At 36.8% G+C, this 24,687-nt stretch overlaps 1 protein-coding gene across 1 annotated transcript in view; it reads left to right on the top strand.

Annotated features, from left to right (window-relative positions):
- Window positions 1-1,977: 1,977 nt before the first annotated feature.
- Window positions 1,978-24,687, top strand: part of LOC109049674 (disks large homolog 4-like) — a 180,457-nt gene continuing 157,747 nt past the window's right edge. The window contains exon 1 of the mRNA XM_042757119.1: window positions 1,978-2,446. Within this exon, the coding sequence (XP_042613053.1) occupies window positions 2,417-2,446 (30 nt within the window). The 5' untranslated portion in view covers window positions 1,978-2,416. The remainder of the gene's footprint in view (window positions 2,447-24,687) is intronic.

The raw sequence follows: 24,687 nt of genomic DNA, 5'->3' as shown, positions 1-24,687 counted from the left end.
AGGAACTCAGCTGAATGCAATGCCTTGTTGATCTCTTTAGGAATATAGCATACTAGCCATACTATTTCTGCAGTGTACAGTACGCATAGTATGCACATTTTCAGTATATATACTCTGTAGTTAAATGTGCAGTATACAAACAAAGTGGAATACTGTATCGCACAATACTGCATTCAGCCCACTTTTTAAAAAAATACACATTTTTAAAGCAGTGTGTATAACGCAGTGAACATTTTGTCACATGAACTGTCTCATTACGTTACATGTTTAATTTAGCAGATGGCATTGAGTCATGGCCTTTCACCTCAGGGACCCGAATCCGCAGGGGGCGCTGATGAGCTGCGAAACACTGCACTTTGTTTTATTCTTGCTTTTCTTTTTCTTTCTTTCTTCCTTTCATTTTTTATTTCTTTCTTTTTAAAAATATTCTAGCTCAAATTATTAATTTTAAGTTATTATTATAATGTTAATATTATTATTACAATTATTAATAGTAATATTATTATTAGTCAAATAATTATTAACTGCCAAATGACAACAAATCATGACTTTTGAGGTGAGAAAAATTAATCAGCAAGCTTTAAACAGTTCATTCGAAAAAAAACTAGATGACCGGATCTAATGACAGTAAGAAACCCACTAGTTCATTCATCCTAGCTCCCTCTGTGGTTGTGGTGATGTTGATATTGTTGATCGTCTTTGTGAAGCATGATCCCAGGATAGCAATCACATGACTTGGATAGTGAATAATTGCTAATGTTATATTAAACATCATCTAAGAACAAGAGGTATAAAAGCTGTCACTGGGGCAGTACCTTTTTTTTTACCTACTTACACTTTGAAGTACCATCCCAGTATCTTATTTTTCTGAGAGTGAATAAATAGGCAAATTTCTTAACCCCTTATATCATCTTATTCCAATTCTCTGTGTGTGTATATATATATATATATATAAACTTCTAGAATGTTAAACATTTTGCCACTATCCTTCAAACAACTAGGTTTTACTCACTTGCCGGAATTATGTATTTAATTAAAATATAATAGGCCTGCAATTTAGTATATGATCATTTTTGTTTTTCTATACAGGTCAGAATAAGCCATTTTGAATTTTTATTTTTTTAAAAAGAAAAAAGAAAAGAAAAATGATTTGAAACATTAAAGCAGACACTTTCCTTGCATTTAACATGCTATCTATGTGTGTGTGTTATATATATATATATATATAATATATATATATATATATATATATATATATATATATATATATATATAATAAATAATAAAAAAAAAACACTTTTGAAAATGTAATTTGATATGGTCACCAAAATTGGACATCTCGTCTTTGACCCATATATCTATCAGCAAATTTGTAGCACTATTATAATTTATTATAATTTTTATTTCATCAAAGTTCCAGTTGATTATATTTCAAGTAACAGCGTTTTTGTTGTTTGGCTTTAGTTAAGTAAAGACCCTGATCGCAGGATACATTACCCACACAGTGTAGCTACTCTGCAGTGTTACGCTGCAGATGCAAATGCGGTAGTCATCCGCGGATTCCATGCGCACAGAGCCGCCGCGCACAGTGTACGTTAATCGTCGCTCTGTTAGGTATGCGGCGTAGAGCGCGGCACGCACTGGAACGCGGCCTGTCAGCTCACAGATTGCACTGAGCTTTATAAAGCCACGGCCACACGACAACAGCCCGGCTGTTACACAGAAACCTCTCTGCAGCGTTGCCAAGGCAACGGCTACCGAAAGCCATGACAACCAGGGTACCCTCATCCTCTATTAGTCTTCTTTTCTTTGTCTGAACTCCTGTTTTCGCGCACACCTTTACATCCGGCGCTTTTCCTCGAGTAATTTCGCTCTTTAACTCCCATCTCCTCTCTACACGCGCATCTTCACCTCCCCTTCTTCCATCTTTTTTTACGTCCCCTCCCTCCGTGCGCGCGCGCGCTCGCTCGCTCGCGCTCTCTACATCTTCCGCCGCTTCGGTTCGTTCCCTCTTTCTTTTCTCCCCCTCTTCGCCACCTCTCGTCTCTGCACTCACCCTCCCCTGCCCAATCCCTTTCAGCTGCTCGCATCCTCTCCTCCATCTCTCCGTTTCGTCTTTTTTGTACCTCCCCTCATCGATACGAACGCGTCCCTCTCCTCGTTTGCCAAATCCTGAAAGCAGACCTCTCTTATTCTCTCTCTCTCTCCGTCCCTCCCCCTTCCTCTTTACGTTTCCCCCTCCCTCCATACCATATTTTCCTCAATGCTTAAGTCAGTCAAAAGAGACACACTGAAGAAAAGAGGGGCGAACGGCGGGCGCTGAGAGAGAGAAAGAGAGAAGGAGAGAAGCTGGAGGGAGAGAGGGGAGAGGGGGGAACGGGGGTTTGGATACATCTCCACCTGTCTTCTCTCTGCCATGGACTGCCTCTGCATAGTGACCACAAAGGTAAGCCAGTTCACCCCGTCACGACCAGAAGCAGGAATGTGCGGCGGTGTGGGCGCGAGGGGAAGTTTATCTCTCTCTGTCGGGCGCTTCTCTGCTAGTGCGCTGTGAAGGGAGCGTTCTGTTCCGAGCCTCTGCACGGGTTCAGCACTTCTTTGTTCTTCCGTCTGACCTATCTCTCTCACCCGAGCTCGCACTGAAATGAAATTCCAGGCTGTTTTAAAATAGAATAGGAGCGTGCATTTGAAATCCCTCTCTTGCGCTTTTTCGGGCGCGCGCGCGTAAGGAATCTTTACACACAGGACGCGAAAGCTGGACGCTGCAAAGCGCAGCGGAAGGCAGCTGAACGCTCGCGTTTATAAAAGTTCAACTTGGTTTTACTCGCCTCGCCGAAAAACACAGCGAGCCTCCACTACCAAACTGTCTCCATCCAAGCGCGTGTGCACAGGTGCACAACAATTAAACAATAGCGCAGCGGAACGCAAGAACGCGTCTCGTGTGAAAGCGCTCACACTCAGGCGTACTGTGCTGCAGTGACAGAAACTGACTTTAATATAGGCTATTGCTATATGCATGTGGAAATATTTGCCCCCGGCAATTCATAGTTTTCAGTCACGTGACCCGGCGGGCAAAACACCAGCACAAGCCTGTCAATTTTCCAATCCAAAAATATTAAGATCACCTCTCAAAAGAATAAAACAACGATATGTGAACCAAATGCAAGTTTTGGCCATTAGCAATCCATATAAAAAATATTTCAATCACTAAAAACAGCGGGACATTCTTAAATGTTTTAAAGTGCCTTTAAAACAGTGATATTAAAAGATCAAATTCAGTACACACCTTAATAACGACGCGTGCTTTATAATGGTTTTCTATGGGAAACCATTTAACATTCATCTTTGCACATTGCGTTTATATTCTGGGTTCATCTGCTTGCCTGCACAAAGTCTGCATCATCAATAAGGTGTATACTGAATTTGGCCTTTAAGTCTTACTACTTACTGTCTCAAACCAGTGGAAGGAAAGCCTTGTTTTGCCCTCCATGTGGGCGTTCCTGTATGGGTCTGACGTCACGTGAAAACTATGAACTGGCTTCTTTTTTTCTAATCAGGATGTTGATTGTCTAATAGTTCAGGTGAATCAGTTCGTCCTCAGTCTGAACGCTTCTGACGGTTCAAATACAAAGTAGCTACAAAAGTGCTTTCTACTGCCTGCTTGTACAGTAGATTTTAATCTTTTACGTTTTGAATTGATTGCTAGTGTACTTCTTTTTAGTGGCATATTCACAACAGTCACCTCAGAAGCGGATTGTTTGACAGCTACAAGGCACCACAGAGTCTGCATTGCTTCTCATTCAAGAACTAGATCGGCTTGGTGCTAGAATATTATGAAATATATATCAAATTTTTGATAAGAAACTGATAAAAAAAGACACAGTCCGGAGTATTTTTGTCAGTTGCATGTTGGTTAATTTCTGACCATGCTGTGGTGCTTCACAGACGTGTGATGCTGTCAGTGAGGAGGAGGAGGAGGAGGAAGTAGAGGGCTTACAAAAGCTCAAAGAAATGAAAAGGAAATGAGAGAAAAAAAAGTGAGAGCGATCTGTTAAATTATAGAGGAAAGGACATATATGTGTGTGGGAGCCAGAGAGCGAGAGGTCGCAACAAGCGAAAGCTTTCATTAATAAATGCTCACATGTGATTTGTCATCTAACTGTAGTCAGCAGGCTCTGTGTGTGTGTGTGTGTGTGTGTGTGTGTGTGTGTGTGTGTGTGTGTGTGTGTGTGTGTGTGTGTGTGTCTGTGTGTGTGTGTGTGTGTGTGTGTGGAGGTGAGACACATCCCACCGCTCCTGACGGCATGTGCCTCTTTTACCCATGTCGTGTTGCTGGCAGAGCACTCCGGATGGTTTATGTAACACCGGCTGGAGCGTTCTCTCCTGTGCTGGTGTCTGTTCCATCACTTTCCTCTCTCTCTCGCATGTCTTCAGAGTGACTCCCACCTTGCATGCTCCTCCTAAACACTACCATATGACCTCACTCCCAACAGACCTACTGCGCCCAATGTGTTAGTGAGAGTCCGAAACTTACAAAGAGAGAGAGAGAGAGAGAGTTAGTTGACGAGAGAAATTAGCGCAGTGCCTGGTTTTGTGTGGGCTGAGATGGAAATGGTGCACTGGTCTTTGGATGCACGGTTATTAAAGACCATACTGTGTTTTTAGCGAGGATCCCAATTGCATTGCTCTTTCTGTGAGGCTTATGTTTTGCTCATGGATCAAAATTATACTCAGATGTTGAAATCTGAGATCCAAAATCACATAGTAGACTCTCAGAAATAAAGGTATAAAGCTGTCACTGGGGTGATACCTTTTTAAAAGGTACACTTTTGTTCCTATTAGGTTCTAATATGTACACTTTAAGTACATTAAGGTACCAAAATGGACCCTTTAGGTACAAACGTGCCGCCCCAGGGACAGCTTTTGTGCCTTTATTTCTGAGAGTGTATAGAGCTATAAAATGAAAGTGGAAAACATAGCTTTGAGCTTCGTTTGAGTCTCACTAGCAGGTGTTTCTTTGCAAATTTAAGCACAGTTTCAGACTTTGTTGAGATCTTTTCTAAAACGCTACATGAGACTTGAGATTTTTTTTGTTTTTTTCTCTCTCTCTGGAGAAAAAGCTGAGAGGACTTGAGCAAAATTTGCATTCAATCTGATTGCTTATCCATTCAACTAAAGCCTTTCAGACATCTAGTATTAATACTTAAATGAACGTTTCATAACCAGCATCTACATTTTAATTAGCATTAGTTCTTTGTGAACCACAGAATACATGTGCTTATATTTATTATGCTCACGATTAAATCATTTGTACAGACAAATGGCTAATTTAAAGCACTTTGCACCTAATAAGTGCACAAGCTGCTAATGCTGATTATTTACTCTTTAAGTTTTCTTAATTACTAACATTTTCTTACCTTAGGGAAACAAATGCTTTAACATTAAGAACTTAACGCAGTGTTATTTATCATTACTTCTTTGTTTTTCTTATCTAAGGGGCGTAACACTACACTTTTAGTTACATTCACTTTTATTTATAGACAGGAAAGTATATTTGTTATTTATATTTGTTATATGCTGAATTTATGTTTTGAAAAAAGATGTTGCAAAGCGAATTCATATCACAACCGTTGCAATGTCCAAAGAAATAGTGCATGCTCAATATCTAGTGTGACCGGCCCTTAATTCAGTATTTTTATTAGCACCACTGCTAAGAGAAAATAATCAATAAACAATTTAGTATCCCTTGTGAAAAAGAAGTCTGCTTAACTGTATTGAATGTGCATGTGTATTGTAATCTTAAAAAGCTTTACCTGCAGTTAATACAGTATTAATGAAATAAAAAGCACTTAAAACGAGTTTCATGAGTATATTTATCGACACGCTTAAGTACACTTTTAAAAAGTGCACTTTGTTTTACTTCAAAGTACGTTTTAAAACATTGTTTTAATAATATTTTGCCATGCTTTAAAGAAATACACGTATTTTAATGATTTGACAAACATACTAAAAACACAATACACAATTTCTTATATAACATTCAACGTTAATATATTTTAAATTTACTAATACATATATAATGACATATACGTATATTGTATATTTTAGTTTACCATAAATGGTTGTCTGTACATTTTAGCAGTACACAAAGACAATAGAAGTAATATGAAATATAACACTGTATTTAAGTCCTAATTAAGTTGTTCAAAAGCTCTCTTAAGTTTAAATAATTGCATGTAAAATTAATTTAAAAGAATACACACAGAATTACCATGTTGAAGTCCAAAAAATCCAATGCTATTACAAAACGGTGCAGTATTACCAGTGTACTTTTAAGTTTGTGAATCTTGTCATCATCCTTGTGTCCCTCAGTGTGTCCCATCCTTATTCAGCAACTTCATGACTTATTAAAACCCCCTTTTTTGATTGATAAAGTTTGTTGTACATTATGTTCCTGTTTCACTGAGTTGTATTGTGGTTGAATTACGTATCATGACAGCCTACATCTGTGTCTGTGTTATGTTTCCTCAGCATGTGTCCTATTTTGTTGTGTTGGAATCAGTTTTTTGTTTGTGTATAAGAGAGTGTGTGTGTGTGTGTGTGTGTGTGTGTGTGTGTGTCTTTTAGCTCATCTGTGGCCACAGATGCATGTGAATGTCACTCAGTTCCTGTTGGCTTCATTTGATTTAAGCCTGTTCCCTTGGCAACAGAAGCAGGCGCCTGCTCGTCAGTTGACAGAAGCAGACAATGCGAAGTGGGTAGGAGAGATGAGCGGAGAGAAGGATAGAGAAGCTTTCTGTAGAGGTGTGTACGTGAGAGCTGATGAACTGCATGTGTCAGTGTGCAATCTCTCCCCATGCTTTAGTTTGTAAGTGTGTCTGAAGACTGGCCATTTGTGTGTGTGTGTGTGTGTGTGTGTGTGTGTGTGTGTTTGTGTGTTCACAGAAGTCGAGGTTTACCCTTTGAAAGCCTCTTCAGTTGGACTGAAACTGGATCTCTCTCTGTGGTGACTGAGATTGAGCCAAATCTGGCTCCACAGATTGTGACAGTGGATGAATCTAGCTCGTATTGACCAATAAATGTCTCTCTCTGCATTTAAATGGAGCTTTTTGTTGCAACACAATATTATATTTATATTTATTCATTTGTAAGATGCTTTAAAAGCAACCATTTTACCAGTATAAGCATTTCCTTAGAAATTTGTGGCCTTGGCGTTGTGAGCGTCGTGCTCTCACAGCTACAGAAACTTAGAGACTTTGTTGCAAGCATTTTATAATTTTGTCAATGCAGCAATTTACACTGTTTAAACAGGCTTCAACCGAGCCTTTTGAAAAGCATCGATGAGACTTGAATGAATAAATACATGTGCATGAACATTGCAACCAAGCACATGTACATGCAGGATTCCAGAAAAGCTTAATTATTGTAATTGTCTGAGCAGAAATGTCTTGATCACACAGTGAGATGGTTCTTGTTGTGGCTCAAGTTCAGGTTGGGGTTTAAAAGACAAGAGTTTTTGTCAGGAGTTCTCACTCTCTGTGCTGCAGGACCAAATCTGTGGAGCTACCAGCCTCATACATTTGAGGTTACTTGCATTGAGCACTATAAAGGCAGCACTAAAGCAGTTCTCACTTTAACCTTTTAAAGCCTGACTTATGAAATATTGTCTGAAAAATCTCTTTATTTATATATATATATATATATTTCATTGGTGCAGTTTATTGCATCTTTAGGCAAAATGTATATATATATATATATATATATATATATATATATATATATATATATATATATATATATATATATATATATATATATATATAAAGAACACATTACATGTACTTACTATTGTAATAACAATGAATGGTGCATAATTACATGCAAGTATCCCTAAACCAAACCCTAATCCTAACCCTAACCAAAAAAGTTTACATATGTGATTTTGTTGAGTATCATGTATACATCAGGCTTTTATGACTCGTATAGTATGATTTGGGAGAATATGGAGCTCATACTCAAACTGAGCCAAAATATACAGTTTGGTGTTGTTATTTATATGGTAAAAAGTAAGATGAAATTCTGATAGCTTGTGATGTAAATAAGTGAGATCTTAATAAGAGTCTGCATACATAAAATGCATGTAAACATCAGTTCTCACCCAATAATATCTTGGTAAGATGATATGTAAATGTTTAGTTTTATGGTCAAAGTTCTGTAGTTTTTATTGTGGAGGGGAAAACACACAACGCACTCAAAAGCCTGATGCATCATACAGTATTTGATACTCACATTTTAACATGAATTTTTTAAAATACTATTAATATTTATAATAATTTAACAAATTAGAAAGTTAAATGAGTAAATGTTAATCTAAAATATTACATTATGTTTGTGTTTATAAACTAAAATGTATAAAATCATAAAATTACAGATTTCACAGCAAAACTATATAAAAGTATAAACTATCAATCGAATGACAGCAGTTTTTTTGATCATTTACAACAAGTTTTGTTTATTATTTAGAGGCCTTAAAAATGTATCAAACATGCTACAGTAGGCTTTAAAGGTTTATGATAAAAAAATTTTTTTCATCACCTATGTTCTCTGCCGAACATTGTTGCCTATTTCTATATTTAGTTATCAAAAGAAGATCCACAATACATAAAGTCATAATTTACTCAAGCTGTTCTAAATTCATATGACTTTCTTCCATGCAATATGAAAATAAAAGTCTTAAAGAATATCCAGGCTGCCACTTTCCATGCAGCTAAAGCCTACAGTGACACAATTCCTGAAGTCATGTTAGCTTTGAGGAGGCACAGACCCAAATATACTGAACTGCCTGAAATCTTTTTCTCAGCCACAGCTCTCAAATGCCGTTCACGCTTATGTGGCCCTTGCACATTGTGTTTGGATGTGCAATGACATTTGTTGCCATTGATGTAAGACCTGCCACATGGACATGTCTTGGCATGTGAGTTTGGATTTCAGTATGGAGTTTGGAGAAGATTTTCAGAGACTGATGATTTATGATTGTGTTTTGTTAACATTGTGCTGGCGGACATGACCTAATTTTATTGGACTTTGTGGATGTAGCAGTCGCAGACATTTTTTCATTGAAGAATTTATGCAATTGCAGCCATGACATTTACTCCACGAGTGAAAGTGTCCGGTTACAGGGGGCTTCTGGGGTAAAGTGAGTATTATTTGACAGGTCATATGATCTCAACATATGATCCCTAAGAGGCATGTAAAATAAAACCGTGTTTCGTAGGCTGCTGATATGACTGGATTCTTCATCTCATGGACGTTATAGCAACAGCAAACAGATTGGGAATGACACAAGAGTGAGTCAGTATTCAGTGATGACAGAATTTATGTCTGGGTGAACTTACCCTTTAAAGGAAAGTCATTTCAGAGGTGACAATGTTAACTCAAATTCTTGTTATAAATTAGGCCATATTCTTTCAGACGAAACCCGATGCTGATGAAACGAGTACTCGAATGCCTGACCTTAAAACAAATTGCAACACTTTTTCATAATTTATACTTACAGATACAGCTGTAGGTGTGTTAAAATCCTACTTTGAGCAGAACCATAATTTACTCCCCACTGAAAAAACCAAACAAATAAGCAAACAAAAAAAATTAACACTTTTTACTCAGCATCGCTAAATATTTAGTAAATATTAAAACAATTTCACCTCTTAAAATTTCTGACCCTTTTGGTGACTCATATTGAGAAGAGCTAGAAGAGGAAATAGCGAAAAGTGGTTTTCTGGGAGATTTTTGGAGAGTTTAAGACAGTGTGATTGATACACAGCTTTTGTTGTGGGTATTGACAGAGGTTGTTAAACAAGTGCTGATGCTGGTGACGGCCGTCTCGGTCTCATTCATCCACACTCCATTTGCTATAAACAGCCAAATCCTGTTTTTCATCACAAGGCATATTAACAGTCATGTTATTGACTGCAAGTGAGATTTTTTAACCAAAGCATCGTTTGCGTGGTAGTCCTGCTGAACACTTAATGACCCTTGTTAAAAAAAAGCCCACAGTATGCTTTTAAAAAGAATACTTATTATGCAAATAATATAGTTAAAAAAATATGCTTGAAGAATATTGTAATGTTTTTGGACTCTTATTGCATGTTAATTGCAATTAAATGAGTATGCATTTTAGTTTAAATTTATATTAAATGCAATTAGTTGAACTTTAGAGTGCTTTTAGACCCACTTAAGAAGGAATTGAAAACATGTAATTTCATAATTACTTCTATTGTCTTTGAAATATGGTTAAAATGATCATCATATATGGTAAATTTAAGTATAATTTAATTTCTATTAAAACTTATATGTCATGCATTTAAATATATTTGTAATTTGTAAAGATGAAGGTACAATTTAAAACATTTAAATATATATTAACTGTACATGTAATACTGAACAGGATACTACAAATAAAATTACAATCAAGAACTTAATATGCTTTAGTAAACTCTTTTCATCACAGCAAAAGCCTATTAAAACATTATGATTTAAAATGTTAATGTTAAAGAAAAACTTTTAATGTGACATTATTACAAAGTGTACTTAAGTGTATTAAAAAGCATAGTCATGTAAGTGTCTCTCTTTAAGAACACTTATCCTCAATATATATATATTCTGCAAGTCGAAACATTTCAAACATTTCTATCAGTTTCCTCCAAGTTCAAATGATCTGAGCTACTCCACATGCTGCAAGTCCACATTTGTTTCTTTATTTCTCCTAAGGATCTTTGAAGAAACATTTGAAACAAAGATGATACTACAAATGAAGAAGGAGAAGGAGAAAAAACAGCAAACAAACCTAATTGGTTTGTTTGTATTATGAAGCGCTAAGTTTGAACATGTGGAAGCATTAAAAGGATTTGAGAGCTACAGGCGGAAGACGAGATTTCGAGTGAATAATGACTTCAGGCTTTTCCTTACACAAGACTGAAGAAACTGGGTTAATTGGCTAAAACTGAATGAAAGATTCACGCTCACAGATCTAAATGCCTATTTGAGTGCTACATCTGCTGAAAATGAGATGGGCCAGTGTAAGCATTCACTGAACATTAAACTGAGCTGTGCAATGTCTTCATTTTTTAAATAAGCTTGTCCACAGGATAACATACGTTAATAGCATGAGATTCCAACTCTTTAACATTGTAAATAAATCAGAAATGCATGAAATAGCATTAGACCTCCCCTTTAACCCATAAAAATGATGGTATAATGTTGAATACCACAAAAAAAAAAATTTAGACTAGTCCCACGTGTTCTGTAATAAAAGTAAAAGTCAAGGTTACAGAGAGGTACTTACAATGGAAGAAAAAGGGGACACATTTTGGAGTGTTTAAAGGAATAGTTCACCCAAAAATGAAAATTTGCTGAAAATGCACTCACCCTCAGGCTGTTGAGTTTGTTTCTTCTCTATGATATCTCAAAATCTTTTCATGCATTTTGGTAGATGACTGAGGGAATAAAAGTGTTTTCTGTTGAAAGACGTGAGTTGTATTTATGTTACATTTACAGCTGAATGTTTTTTTTTTTATATGTTTGATTTTATTAATGAGAAGTTAGCACTGTAGTCATTACAGATTTACTTGGTTCAGTTTTAAGACTCAAAACTAGAGTTTGCTCTAACTACATACAAACTATACAACATAAATATTGGTAGTGTAAAATATTAGTGCCTAATGCATTACTATTAAAGGAATAGTTCCCAATGCACCCCCCCAATAAAGGAAAATTTGCTGAAAATTGCTATCCAAGATGTAAATGAGATTGTTTCTTCATCAGGTTTGGAGAAATGTAGCATTGCATCAGTTTCTCAGCAATGGAACTTAAAGCTACAAACACACAGCTTTTGTCTTCTCCAGATGTGAACTGATGGACTGGAGTGCTGTGGATTACTTGTGGATTATTGTGATGTTTTTATCAAGCTGTTTGGACTCTCATTCTGACGGCACCCATTCACTGCAGAGCATCCATTGCTGAGACACTGACGCAATGCTACATTTCTCCAAATCTGCTGAAGAAACAAACTCATTTTTGGGTGAACTATTCCTTTAACAATTTGAGTCTTTATTGTAAAGCATTACAATAAACCTACCCTAAAAAAAAAAAAAAAAACTTCCACAACAAGCTGTGGAAAGTACTATATCTACTATATATAAGGTCCTGTGTAAGAAATGTTTAGAAACCCTTTTATAGATGTTTAGATGTGACATTTGGATGCCAGTCTGAAACCAGTTCTCTTAAGAGTACGTCTTCATACAAAGCACCCGCTGACAGTCGCCTTCTGTCCGAGACAGTATACCCATTTGCTGTCAGTTATGAGGAGGAGGATGCATGCAGTGAAGAGTTCTGTGATGTACGGTGGTAACAGAACTTTTACAGTGATTCAAGACGGACTGAAGAGCGTCGCCATGGATATTAACAAGCCTTTTTAAAAAATGTTCACACGTCTGTGAAAGTGAGAAAAAGCTTGAGATTGGCACAGTTTGTGATTACGTCGATAAAAATAAGTGTGTGTGTGTGTGTGTGTGCCTGTGTGTCTGCATATGTGTTTGTGATAGTGTGTGTGTTAGTCTAAAGACTGGATGTGACAGGGCAGGTTTGGCTAACATACAGGAGGCAGATGGACTATTTAAAATGGAAAGGACTTCACCGGCGGGCCAAGTATTCTGATGTTCGCCCTCCATGATTAGGCTCTCAAAACCCATCCGCCCATTAGGTCCAGACTGCCCAGCATTTCACACGTCTCACACACTCACATCAACACTTCAGTGTGGATGGACAGACAGGTCTGAACTTTAAATATCACTAGGATGCACTGATATTGAAATTTTAGTTGATATGGTAACTCATTTTTGGTAACTATTGTATGGTAACTAACAGCCAGCGTATAACTTTAAATGCTACTAGTGTCATTGGGCATTGAATGTAAAGTATGCATAGCTGATTAACACTGTAATGGCTCTGCCTAATTGATATGCAAATTTCTAAGGCCTCTAAATTATAAGCATGATAAAACTTTGCTGAAATACAAACACAATCGACTATGTGCCTTCTGTTGTCTGATTGATAGTTGATACTTTGTATGTAGTAAAAGGCCTTAGTAAAATTACAAAAACGTGGTTCGTGTGTCTTTCTGCTGTGAAATCTTTACTGAATTTTATGTAGATGTAAGAATAACTTTTATAGCCTATTGTTTGTAATATTTCAGTATAAAGACTTAATAGACTCAAGCAACTTTGGCTTACTTGATTATCAATACTTGATTTTTTTTTTTTTTTTTTTTTTTTTTTAGAAAAGTCTGTTAAAATATAAGTAATCAAATATGAGTATCATTGTCACGATCACCAGTTGGAGTGCACATGATCTCCTCCAGAGGGCACACACTCCTTCTTCACAGTCTTTATAACATGGACTTCATTCCCCATAATGCTTTGCACAGACTCATCAGCACTTATTGTTTGCACCTGTGTCTCAGTCACCCAGTTTGTTCACCCTAGCCTGGTTCCTTTAGTCATTTATTGCTAAGTCTTGCATGTGTCATATCTGCATTTCTGAGCCTTGTTTCCTGGTTTGTTTACCTGCCTGTTACTCTGTATTTCAATGTTAGCCTCAGGCCTGAACACAGTCTTGGTTTGGATTGCCTGTTTGTGTATGACCTTTGCCTGTTTTGGATTACGTTTATGGTCTACCCCTTCAACTGTGTTTGGATGCTCAACCTTCGTGTCCCTGTGCAGTTTATGACAATCAGTCTTTTGAGGAACATTTATTTGTTCATCTCTTAATCATCATTGTATTGCATTGTATGTTTTGCCCCCAACAATAAAAACAACAGTTTTGATCATAAAACTAAGCATTAAAAATATATTTTCCGACTATTATTTTATGTGTCCAGCTTTAATATTCTTGAAACCTTGCACACAAAAGATTCTGCTTGGATTTTCTAAAAAAAATAAGCTTTGATAAGTGTTTCTATTTTATTTTTATTTTTTTAACCAGATTAATAAGTCCCTTTAATATTTTCCACATTTTATGTTTCAGCAATATATGCTAAAATGTTTTAAATGACAATAACAATTTATTTGCAAAACGTAAAGTCTGTAGCACAAACTGACAAACAGTGGTGAGATTTTATATTTTATAAATGTATACACTTGCTGTTAAGCAATGAAAGTGTTAACCCATCACATAACTGAGCAATATAAATACCCTGCATGCAAAAGTTGGTAACAGGAATTAAGTTGTTGCATGAAAAGAAAGAGAAGACTCCTAGTTGCCTGGGTCCTCAAAAACATTACTGGACATTACCAGTATGTTCACCAAAATACAGTATTATGCACCTCTGAAATTTAGGTTTGTGTGTTTTTGAGAGACAGAAGCAGGGAGAGAATAAAGATGAGAGTGAGGAATGACAGCAGGGAGAAGAAGAGAAAGATGAGAGACTGGATTCACTGCTCGCTGAAGCCATGAGTATGATGTAACCGTGATGTATCTCCCAGAGATAGACTTTCACATTGATCCTGTCCATTGACAAACTGTGGCATGTGTGTGTGTGTGTGTGTCAGTGAGTGGCGGAGCCAGAGGGGTGTCCGGGGTTGGACTTGACACCCCTGACATCTGGTGCCACCAGATGTCTTCCAGATATCTTTCAGCCTCTTCTAACTTTCACATAAGCGCTCTCACGCCACACGTTAATTTTCTTCTGGAGTGAAAAACATTGCAGAGCAAAGAGGACACAGACGACACTTTTACAGACAAGACAGAGCAGGTTACTTTTGATAATAGGACACAAAGTCTCCACACTCAAATTCTATTAGTTTTATTAAGAATTTCAAACTATAAATACAGTTTTGGAACTCAAATTAGCCTGAAATAAACATGAATGAACATCCGAAGGCATGATGAAAGATACACTACAACTTACTAAATGTAGGCTATAGTGTCTCATATCATCACTCAATGAGTGTTTCAGCTGCGGAAAGACAGCAGCTTGAAAACACTGCCACATAACCTCAGAAAATCCATTCAGTGTCCATAAACTAGTGAGAAAAATGTACACTAGAGCGGAGAATATAGCAAAAATTATAATTGTTATATTTTTACTCAAATACTTACTTTTTTAATTATAATTGATAAAAATGCATAAGATATAATTTTACAATAAAAATGGTAAAATCTGAACTAAACTGTTATTTTTAATCTTAACAATAGGGTTGCCTGCAGTTGAGAAAAAATAACATGTAATTAACTGCAAGCTTGTTAATTATTGTCAAACAAGCCCTGTTTGAAGTAAGCTGAAGTTTTAAGTTTCCTGAACAACATTTGCAAAATTCACTGCATATATTAATGTTAGATCTTTTGCTCCAACCACTGGTTAATCAGATGATACAATTAAGAGAAATAAGGTCCAATAGACTAACATTTGAAGTTACTGTAGGAATGTGGGGTGATGTGAAGCAATCAGCAATCATAGGATTTATTCATGACAGGTTATACAAAACAAAACAAAACAAAAGCAAAACAATGATGCACACTGATAATTCTTTTAAATAGCACAATATTCCATGCAAAAATAAGAATATTATTGGTGACTTTGTTGATTCTCCTAAACAATGAGTTTAAATGGAGTGCATATGTGCTTCTTGGGGGAAATAAAAATCAATAAATAAGAAACACTCACATTTAACCTCTAGATTTTCAAAAAAGATCTCAACAGTATTTCAGACTGAGCTCAGATTTGCCAAAATAAGAAAGTCAGCAATCAATAGTCTGAGAAATTTCATAGATTTTGTGCACATTGATTTTTATACCTATTTATAGTACTTTTAATTATTTAAAATGCATAATTCCAATTCAATCTCTGCTCATTGTAATCATATTGTCTCTTCTGGAAATCATTCTTTGGTCTCCTTCTAAGTCGGCATGATTACTTTAACTGATTTGGTGCTCTCTACATGGACAGCATCTCATTGCATTATTTCTCTCACTTTGTACACCATCTTGGTCTGATTTTTTTCTTCTTCACTGAGCTCATCGCAATGCATTCTGGGATCGCTCTCTCTTTGAAGGATGTATGTGATGCTGTCTTAGGATGTGTGCAGAAAATATCTTTGGGAGAAATCTGCCAGGAACATGCCTGTAAATGCTGCTTCTGTTGGCAGCTCACTACGTTTTGGAACAGAGTCTATGTTTAAAAAATGTCCGTTTTTTTTTTTTTTTTTATAAATTCATATTCTTGCCTCTCTCTGGCCTCTTTGTACGTTCTCTCTCCTTTCCTGTCTCACTTATTATAGCATGTTTACATGAATAATACATGTAAGAGATGTAAGTTGGTGAATGTCAGCAGCTGTGCTGATCGGTGCCATGTCCAGCGTTGCTCATATACAAGACAGCATCCCTCTGAGCCGAGCGAGATGTTTCATAAACTGGCATGCAACTAAACTACATGGCTGTTCGTGTGCTAAATGAGATCTATGGGTACATACTAACCTGATTTCTTTTTTTTTTTTTAGGTAGCATAGCATTGTATATTTAGCTACCGCCTCCATGTGAGTGTGTGGCCATGTTCAGAATTCAAGCTTACTACTTACACAGTTCTGTGCAGAATACACTACACTTGCTTCTGCTGGTATAAAAATAGCATGTAATTAGCAATACATTAGGCATTATGCAATGATAAATGTTTCAAATGATTGTTTGCTATGTAGTTGTCACATAAGGTGACCATCTATCCCGTTTTAGGTTGGACAGTCTGATTTTGACTGGTTTCGAACTTCAAAACAGTCCGGTTTTGAAGTAGCTGTGCATGTGTGTCCTCTTTTTAAGAGCATGACTGTTTTGTAATTGAAAATAAATTAATTAAAAATAGAAGACACCCCAATAACATGTATTTTTGCCCACAAAATGCTATTTTTACCAGGGGGCCCCTCACAAGTTTTTGGGCAAGTTTTGCAATTGGGAGGGTTTTGTTGTAAAAAAAAAAAAAAAAAAAAAAAAAATACCTGGCAACCCTTTCCGTCAAGCAGGTAACGTTATTATTGCTAGCATAGTGACTCATCGAAAAATACATTGGCATCATCTGTATTAAAGAGAAAATAATCACTTCATCCGACGTTTAAGTGAATAAAATAGCCTTGACAGCCTTGGAGTTCTATAACTACTGACTTTGTTCTCTCTCACTGGACTCGTGTGTGTGTGTAGCCTATGTGATGTAAAAGAGGAAAGTAGGAATTTGGACCAAAGCACTTTGAGGCAAGGGAGGGGGAGACTCAAAATGTTTCTAAACTTAAAACACATTTTTGCCCCGTTTGTGCTGTTTGACTACTAACACAATTATTAAAGTATAAAACGTATTTACAATACACAGACTGTTTTTTTAATCATTTTTTTAAGGGGGGACAACCCTCAGATGGGGCTCATGTCCCCACCGACTGCAACCCAGAGTGATTTCTCAGAGAAGCGACAGAAGCCACCACATCACTTGTTTGTTCCCAAATAAATCTACCAATTTGAAAGAATCGGTTAAGGCGGTTTTAGCTTCTTGTTTTAGGCAATGTTTTGTAACGGGGACTCTTTAGAAAGAACCAAATGCAAGCTTTATTAACACAAAGGGGTAGTCAAACAGGCAAGGTCAAGATCCAGCAAACAAGGTAATCCAAGGCAGTGGCAAAAGAGTTATCCCAAGGAACAGGCAAGGGTCATAATCCAAGCAAACAGTCCAAAGTAGTGATGTTACGTTCAACACCGAAGCTTCAAAGCTTGAATCTAAAAAACAAGACATTTTACATTGAAGCACTGTATCAGGGCTTGATTCATTTTGAGAAAAGTATGTGATCTATGATGTCCGAAGCTTCATTCGCCTGAAAACAATGTGCTTCAGTATCTGGTTCAAAGGAAGCAAACCTCAGCGCCGTTTCCTTTACATTATATTACATTATAATGTGTTAGCATTGTTTTTTTTTTTGTTTTTTTTTTTTTTGTTATCAGAAATTTACTTTGGCCATAAAATATCAGTCTTAGGGCTGAGGCAGAATTAAAATAAACAGATCATAGATTTAATTAATAAATTTATGTTTTATTTTACTTATTTTATTGCAAGTACACTGACACAAATGAATAACTTTGACAATAAACATTATTTATTTAAAATATAATAAAACAAACAAAAAAAGAGTTGTAGAACCGGATGTAAACCACCGGCTGTAATGGAACATAACACTTTGGAAGGCGTTATTTATTTTTATGACCACTAGATGGCCACAGCATAAACCGTTTTAAAAAGCTTCGAATAATGAACCTTTCCTAATACAATTGTGATGAGAGCTTCACACTGGTTCAGAATGCTTCACTTCGCCATCACTAGTCCAAAGTAACAAATAAACAAAACAATGAAACAAGGCAATGGCAAACACTTGGTAGAGTTCGCAAACAGCAAAACAATACTTTGCACTGTAAATGAGTGCAACTTAAATAGTCCTTCTAATTCGAAACAGCTGTAGATCAGTTCCTAGCATGGGGTGTTCTGGGAGATGTAGTCCGTGAAATAATGGTACAGTTTAAGGATGGAGCGCCCTCTAGAGGATCTCATGGGCACTCCAGCTGGAGATCCTGACACGTTTTTTTATAAAAAAAATTTGTTATACTGGTTTAAATTCTCTTCACAGACAGATAGCAGTCAATAATTAAAGTGCTTCAAATATCACTCAGTCACTGCATAATCACTGCATTCAGTTCAAAGAAATTCAGGTTTGTTACAGAAGTGCAAGCAAAATTCGAAGACTTGCCAAAACACACAGAGACAGACAGCGTGGTAAAACAAGGGTAAACACTGGCAGTGTTTTTACAGCATGGAGGAGTTTGATGGAACGTTTGGATTAGAATCAATTCACAAGTCTTGCAGAGTAGACTATCTTCTCGATGGGTAAGCTAAACTTCAAGTTAATAGTATGTCTAATATGTTTTATTAAAAGAAGCCTATTTTACCTGTTGAGACATGCCTTCACTCTTTTAGACTTGTTAGAGCTGTGTTTGTGATGTTTGAGTTGGGGGAGGTGTGACATGCGAAAGAGGCGTTTGCAAAGGTTGTTTAAAAACCTGGTTTATATTTGTAGCTACGCTAGGCGACACTGATAACACAGAAATTGCGTACTATATCTTTATAATATATTAATTGTTTCCAACATTTCATATTTCTATATTTAACATTCTATATTTAAAACATTCATTTCACATAACATTTTTATGCAACACACTGGAGTTATGTAAATGCATTCATGTCATCTCTGAGCTGCATCTAACAGTCTGCGTAAATACACCTTGAATGCCACTTCAAATGCAGCTTCTGTGCCACTTCTGCAGTCTAAAGATGGGTTTTGTTGATACTTAGTTCATTTAATTGATACCAGCCCTACAGTGTCATGTTATCAGTGACTTATCTAATTGCATTTATTGAATAAACGTTAAAATTAACATGAAGGGGAACGCATACATTTAAAACAAAGTTACACAAGTTGCCCTTATAAAGGTAAGAGTGCTCCAGAAAAATCAATTTAGGAGCGCAAATATTGTCCCTTAGTGGAAAAGTTCTGTTCTTATAGGTTTGAGATTATTTTTCAGTTTTATCCTGGCTTCAATGAATCCTGCAAGTGTGCTGATTTTTGGTGTGTTTTATTTTGTATTTTTTTGCTGATTTTTTAAATGGCCACATCACGCTGCATGTTGTAAGTTGTGACCATCTTCTTGGAAATAAGTAGAGTTACCTTCTATCTTTCATTCAAATTTGCGTTAAAATGTCTGAACTTTTGTCGGTCCACGGAAATATTGAGTTAAAATGAGTTGTTAAATTTGTGACTGTAGTTACTTGTGGTTCATTTGTCAGATTGGAAATGTAACCTCAAGCACTTTGCATTGTAAACTGCACATTTTGGCAAAAGTAGAAGCTGGTCTGGATATTCTGCATGCTGTGCATAGTATATGCCAAAGAAACAAAGTAGTATATTAGTAGTACTGTATGTTAGTAAACAAAGCCTGGATGGCACTGGGACATGACATCTAACAGCTGGAGTCACTTAGAAACTGCTGCAAATCTTACACACACAAAATCAAACAAAATCAACCTCCCTGGCTTAATTATTCATCCATGCCTCCACAGCTCTCAGTTCAGTTTAAGATGACAAGTGTGTCATGAAACAGTGTGTCAGAGTTTTTCCACATGTGTGTATGTGTCAGGGCTTGTTTAAGTAGGATGTGTGTGGGTGAACGCATGTTGGTGTGCGTTTGCGAGCACGTATATGCAACATGGCCAAGTCTGTAGGCAGCAGTGTGTTGATTCACAATAGAAAAAGAGTGCGCATGGGCTCACCGCTGCGTTTGTGTGAGCGTATCTGTAAAAGAATCGAACATTAGCTCATGTTTCGAGACACTTGATATGGTTGTGAGTCAGATTGTGTGTGTATGTATGTTTGCATGTGTGATGCTTAAGCTTTCTTTTGTGCAAGATGTTTTCAGATGTGAGAAACAGGCTGTTAGCATGTTGTGCAAGTGTGTGTGTGTGTGTGTTAATGCTCTTATAGTGTGTCTCTAATGTCAGCAGATAAGGTAGAGAGGTCATATTTGATCTCCCCTCAAGGACACCGGTCTCTGTCTCTCCTTCTCTCTTACTCTATCTGGCAAAGTCGGAGATTCATGCTGCCAGTTGTGGCCCTGCATGTGTCCAGGTTGAGCCATCTCTAATCTCCACCAAATTCATTTTTTATCATTTGATGTCCACATATGCATACTCACACAAATACTGGCATATATGGTTTACGGTAACTCTCCATTTAGGCGTAATTGTTTTATACTTGACAAATCATAGTTTCTATCGCCTATCCCACCCCAAACATAACACTCACAGAAAACTATAGCCATTTTTTTTTATTTAATTGTTTTCGTAAACCACATATGCCACACAAATGTTCACTTTAAGACACGATGAAACACAAGTAGCGTCAGATCTCATCTTCCCTATTGTGATGTACATCCAAGTGTAACATAAAAATGTGGGCATGGCTTTTAAAAGTGGCAGCAGATGTATGTCTGCAGAGGCGGGGCTTATGTGGACTAATTGGGTGCTTCTCAAACAGAAGGCTGCATCCTTCCTAGTTCAGTCCTATGGAGGCTTGTAGGCTGGAGTCCTCCTCAGCATTAAACGCTACAATGAGACGGTCTTGTAAGTGCGCGTGGCTACGTCACATATGTTCCCGCCCTCACCATCACAGCATGAAAACAAAAATAAAACTTAATTAAAAAAAAAAAAAAAAAAAAAAAAAACTCTTTATGTTATTTGGCTTTCTATAAATACAATACAATGAATCACAGCCATGTATAGCGGGGTCTCCAAACTCGGGCCTGGAGGGCCGGTTCCAGTCACAGTAGTTCATTAAAACAAAATAAAAACAAATTAACCAGATAAAAAATACATTACTAAGCATACTAGAAACTTCCAGGCAGGGGTGTTGAGGGAAATTGGATCTTAACTCTGCAGGACACCGAGGTCGGAGACCCCTGGTCTACAGTCTCCCAGTGACTTACAATATTAGAAATCAACCTATAAATAAAATAGTCTCTGTAGTGTTGTGATACGTCATATTCACGCAGCAGCAGTGGTGATGCCAGAACGCGCTTGAGAAACAGTTTAGAGAGGAGAAATCAATCTACATATAAATTATTGGTCACACATTACTGGTCACTTTCTAAACAATAAAAGTATAGCGCATCTACTAATAATTCTATATAAATAAATTGGTTTTTACCTATGCAAATACGTTAGAAACGATCCATTGCAATACAAATGCCAACTTTTATGCCGATCCACCGATGTGAATCTGTGAATCTTACCATCCCTCCACACACACTTTTAATAGATACCACAAGGGTATCTATACTGTGTTAAAAGCTCTAATTCTGCACTCAAAAACTCCTGGGACATTTCTGCTTACAAGTTTGGAAGTTGTAATTACACCATACTGTGAGTTCAATTGATTTTGGTCAGAAATAACTAACTTTTTCGTTTGTCTTACTGACAAACAAGCTATTTCAGTGCTGCTGCTGAGTAAAAGGTGCAAATGTAGTTTTAGCAGACCTAGCTGTCCCCTCATAAATCAACTCAGTGAGTAGTATACTGGCTTTATCACATTCCTCATCAAAATATCACTGAATGCACAAACTAACATGCAGTTAACATTCAAAACAAACATTCTTGGTCAACCATCCTCACCAAGTTTTGCGTGTGAACAGCATGAATCTGCATAATCCAGTGTGCTACATTCAAGTTTGTAAGATGTAATTACACTATTGTAGAAGTTCAGTTTCTTAGCTTTGGGAAAAAATATGGACACAATGGACAGATGAAGAGTAAAGGATTAGTTGTGTAATTGATGCTTATATGTGTGTGTGTGTGTGTGTGTGTGTGTGTGTGTGTGTGTGTGTGTATTTTATCATTACCATGCTACTCCAAAGAATGGCAGGGAGGAGTATATTCTGTCAAGCTTTATAGCTATTCTTAATCAGCAGTACACAAAATGCATCAAACCTAAACTGTCCCATCAACAATTACAAATTAATTATGACCAATACAATTATATTACATTAGCTTCCACTAGATCTTCAGTTGACACACTACCAATTCAGAAAGTCAAGGCTCAATGTAGTTTCTACTTACAAGTTCAACTGATGGCTAATTTATTTTGCCATTCTTCTAAGTGCCATTCTTCTGCTGCCTCAGAGAATGAGGAGAAATGTTCTGGCAAGATGTATAGCTATTTTTAATCAACAGTACATAAAATACAAACTAAATTGTACATTCAACATTCTCAATTCCAGCTCACGGCCAACAACAGTTAGCTGCCACCAAAACTTCCTCAACTTCTTTAAGACTTACTTCTACTGGAACGTTCAGAATTTTTTTTTTTTTTTTTTTGAGTCACAGTTATGATATAATGTAAGCCAGTGTTTTTATTTTTATTACAGTATTATTTATATACTATTATAGTTTTTACTAATATTTTAAATTGGGTTTTATATTTGTAGTTTTCTTTTTAATCTTTGTGATTTTTATTAGTTTTAGTTTTCTTTAATATTTTTCTTTAATTTATTTTTAATTCCATTTTTTTTTTTTTTTTAGCTATTTCCAGTTAGTAATTTTAGTGCTTTATTTATATTTTATTTCAACTTTATTTCTATTAACAAAAGAGTTATCAGTTAACAGTAGTGGCAGCGAAACACCAACAACTTTTTTCTTTTCACACAAATTATGATTACGGGGCTGATGATCACTGATTGATAATATTTATTTCTGTGTGTTTCCTTGCACAATACCATATTATGACCTCAAAAGACTTTCATCAAAACATGATTTGCAGACTAATAAATTTTGATGTTTGCATCAAATATCCAGCTTCATATGTAAGGCCTTTCTGTAGTAAACTTGCTTGGTAGCTCACCCGGTAGAGTGTTGCACTTGAAATGTGGAGCGTTTGACTTCAAGTCCTGTGAAACACAAGCCGCAGCACCAGATAAAAGAGCTCAAAGACCTGAAGAAGCAAGATAAAATATCAGAAATGCTTCCACTAATGTCTTTTTATCTAACGGTTGCTTTTGTTAAGGTTACGTTTAGGGTCAGGTTTAATGTAGGTGGTGCTCTATGATTTTTTTTTTAGAGCATTAACTCCCCCATGCACCCCCAATGAGCCTGGGCTGAAACAAGCTAAATAAGTGAAATTTTCGTGCAAGCTTTAGCTCTGTTCTTCCTCAGCAGTGCACAAGATGTGTACAAATTAAAGGCTCACGATCATGACTTAATTATGATTGATAGCAGTTAGCTCCCGTCATGATTTTATTAATGCACACTCTCCCAGCCTCAAAAAGTGACGGCTTAAAGAAAATCCCCAGTTTCCTGCTGGGCATTAAACACTGTGGTGCCGTTCATGTGCGCTCATCAATACGATCGTTCTGACATGACTCGAAGGAAGCAAAAGCTTAGTTATGCTAAGCTACATTACTAGTCACATCCATACATGCACGTATACATTATATGATGTGTGAACAAATTCACACACTTCAGTGCATTGGGCAGTGATGCAGAAGGCAGATGTGCTGTCCTCAATGCATGAAGTATTCATTCACATGGTTACCTGGCAAACACATGCTAACACGCAGAGCTTATCTTTCTTTGGCGGTTCTCAGTTGAGAAACAGGCTTGTAATAATGGCCTACCGTTCCCACTCATCTAACTGCCCTTCTCTCTTTCATTTATTCCCCTCAGTTCTCATCCACCCATCCGTTCTTTCTTCTCAGTGAGTCTCCTACACACATACATCAACCTTCAGCACACGCATCCACTGCAGAGGTGCATCCTCCATATTCAAACACCACACACGCACACTTGAGACGCATGATCAGTCTTTCTCAAGTCCTCTGCTGCAAAACTGATCACACATAAAAAGCTCATTTAAAGTCGCTCACCCAGGCATTCAAATTCTGTCATCATTTACTCACCCTCGTGTGGTTGCAAATCCAAATTAAAAAAGGAAAAATGCAGAAGAATGTGCTAGCCTCTCTTTTTCATCAGTGAATGAAGACTCAGGCTGTCGACTCTCATGAAACAAA

The sequence above is a fragment of the Cyprinus carpio genome, chromosome A5 (genome assembly GCF_018340385.1).
Source record: "Cyprinus carpio isolate SPL01 chromosome A5, ASM1834038v1, whole genome shotgun sequence".
Classification (NCBI taxonomy): domain Eukaryota; kingdom Metazoa; phylum Chordata; class Actinopteri; order Cypriniformes; family Cyprinidae; genus Cyprinus; species Cyprinus carpio.
Note: the sequence above shows the minus strand (reverse complement) of the source record. Positions and strands in the feature narration are given on the sequence as shown.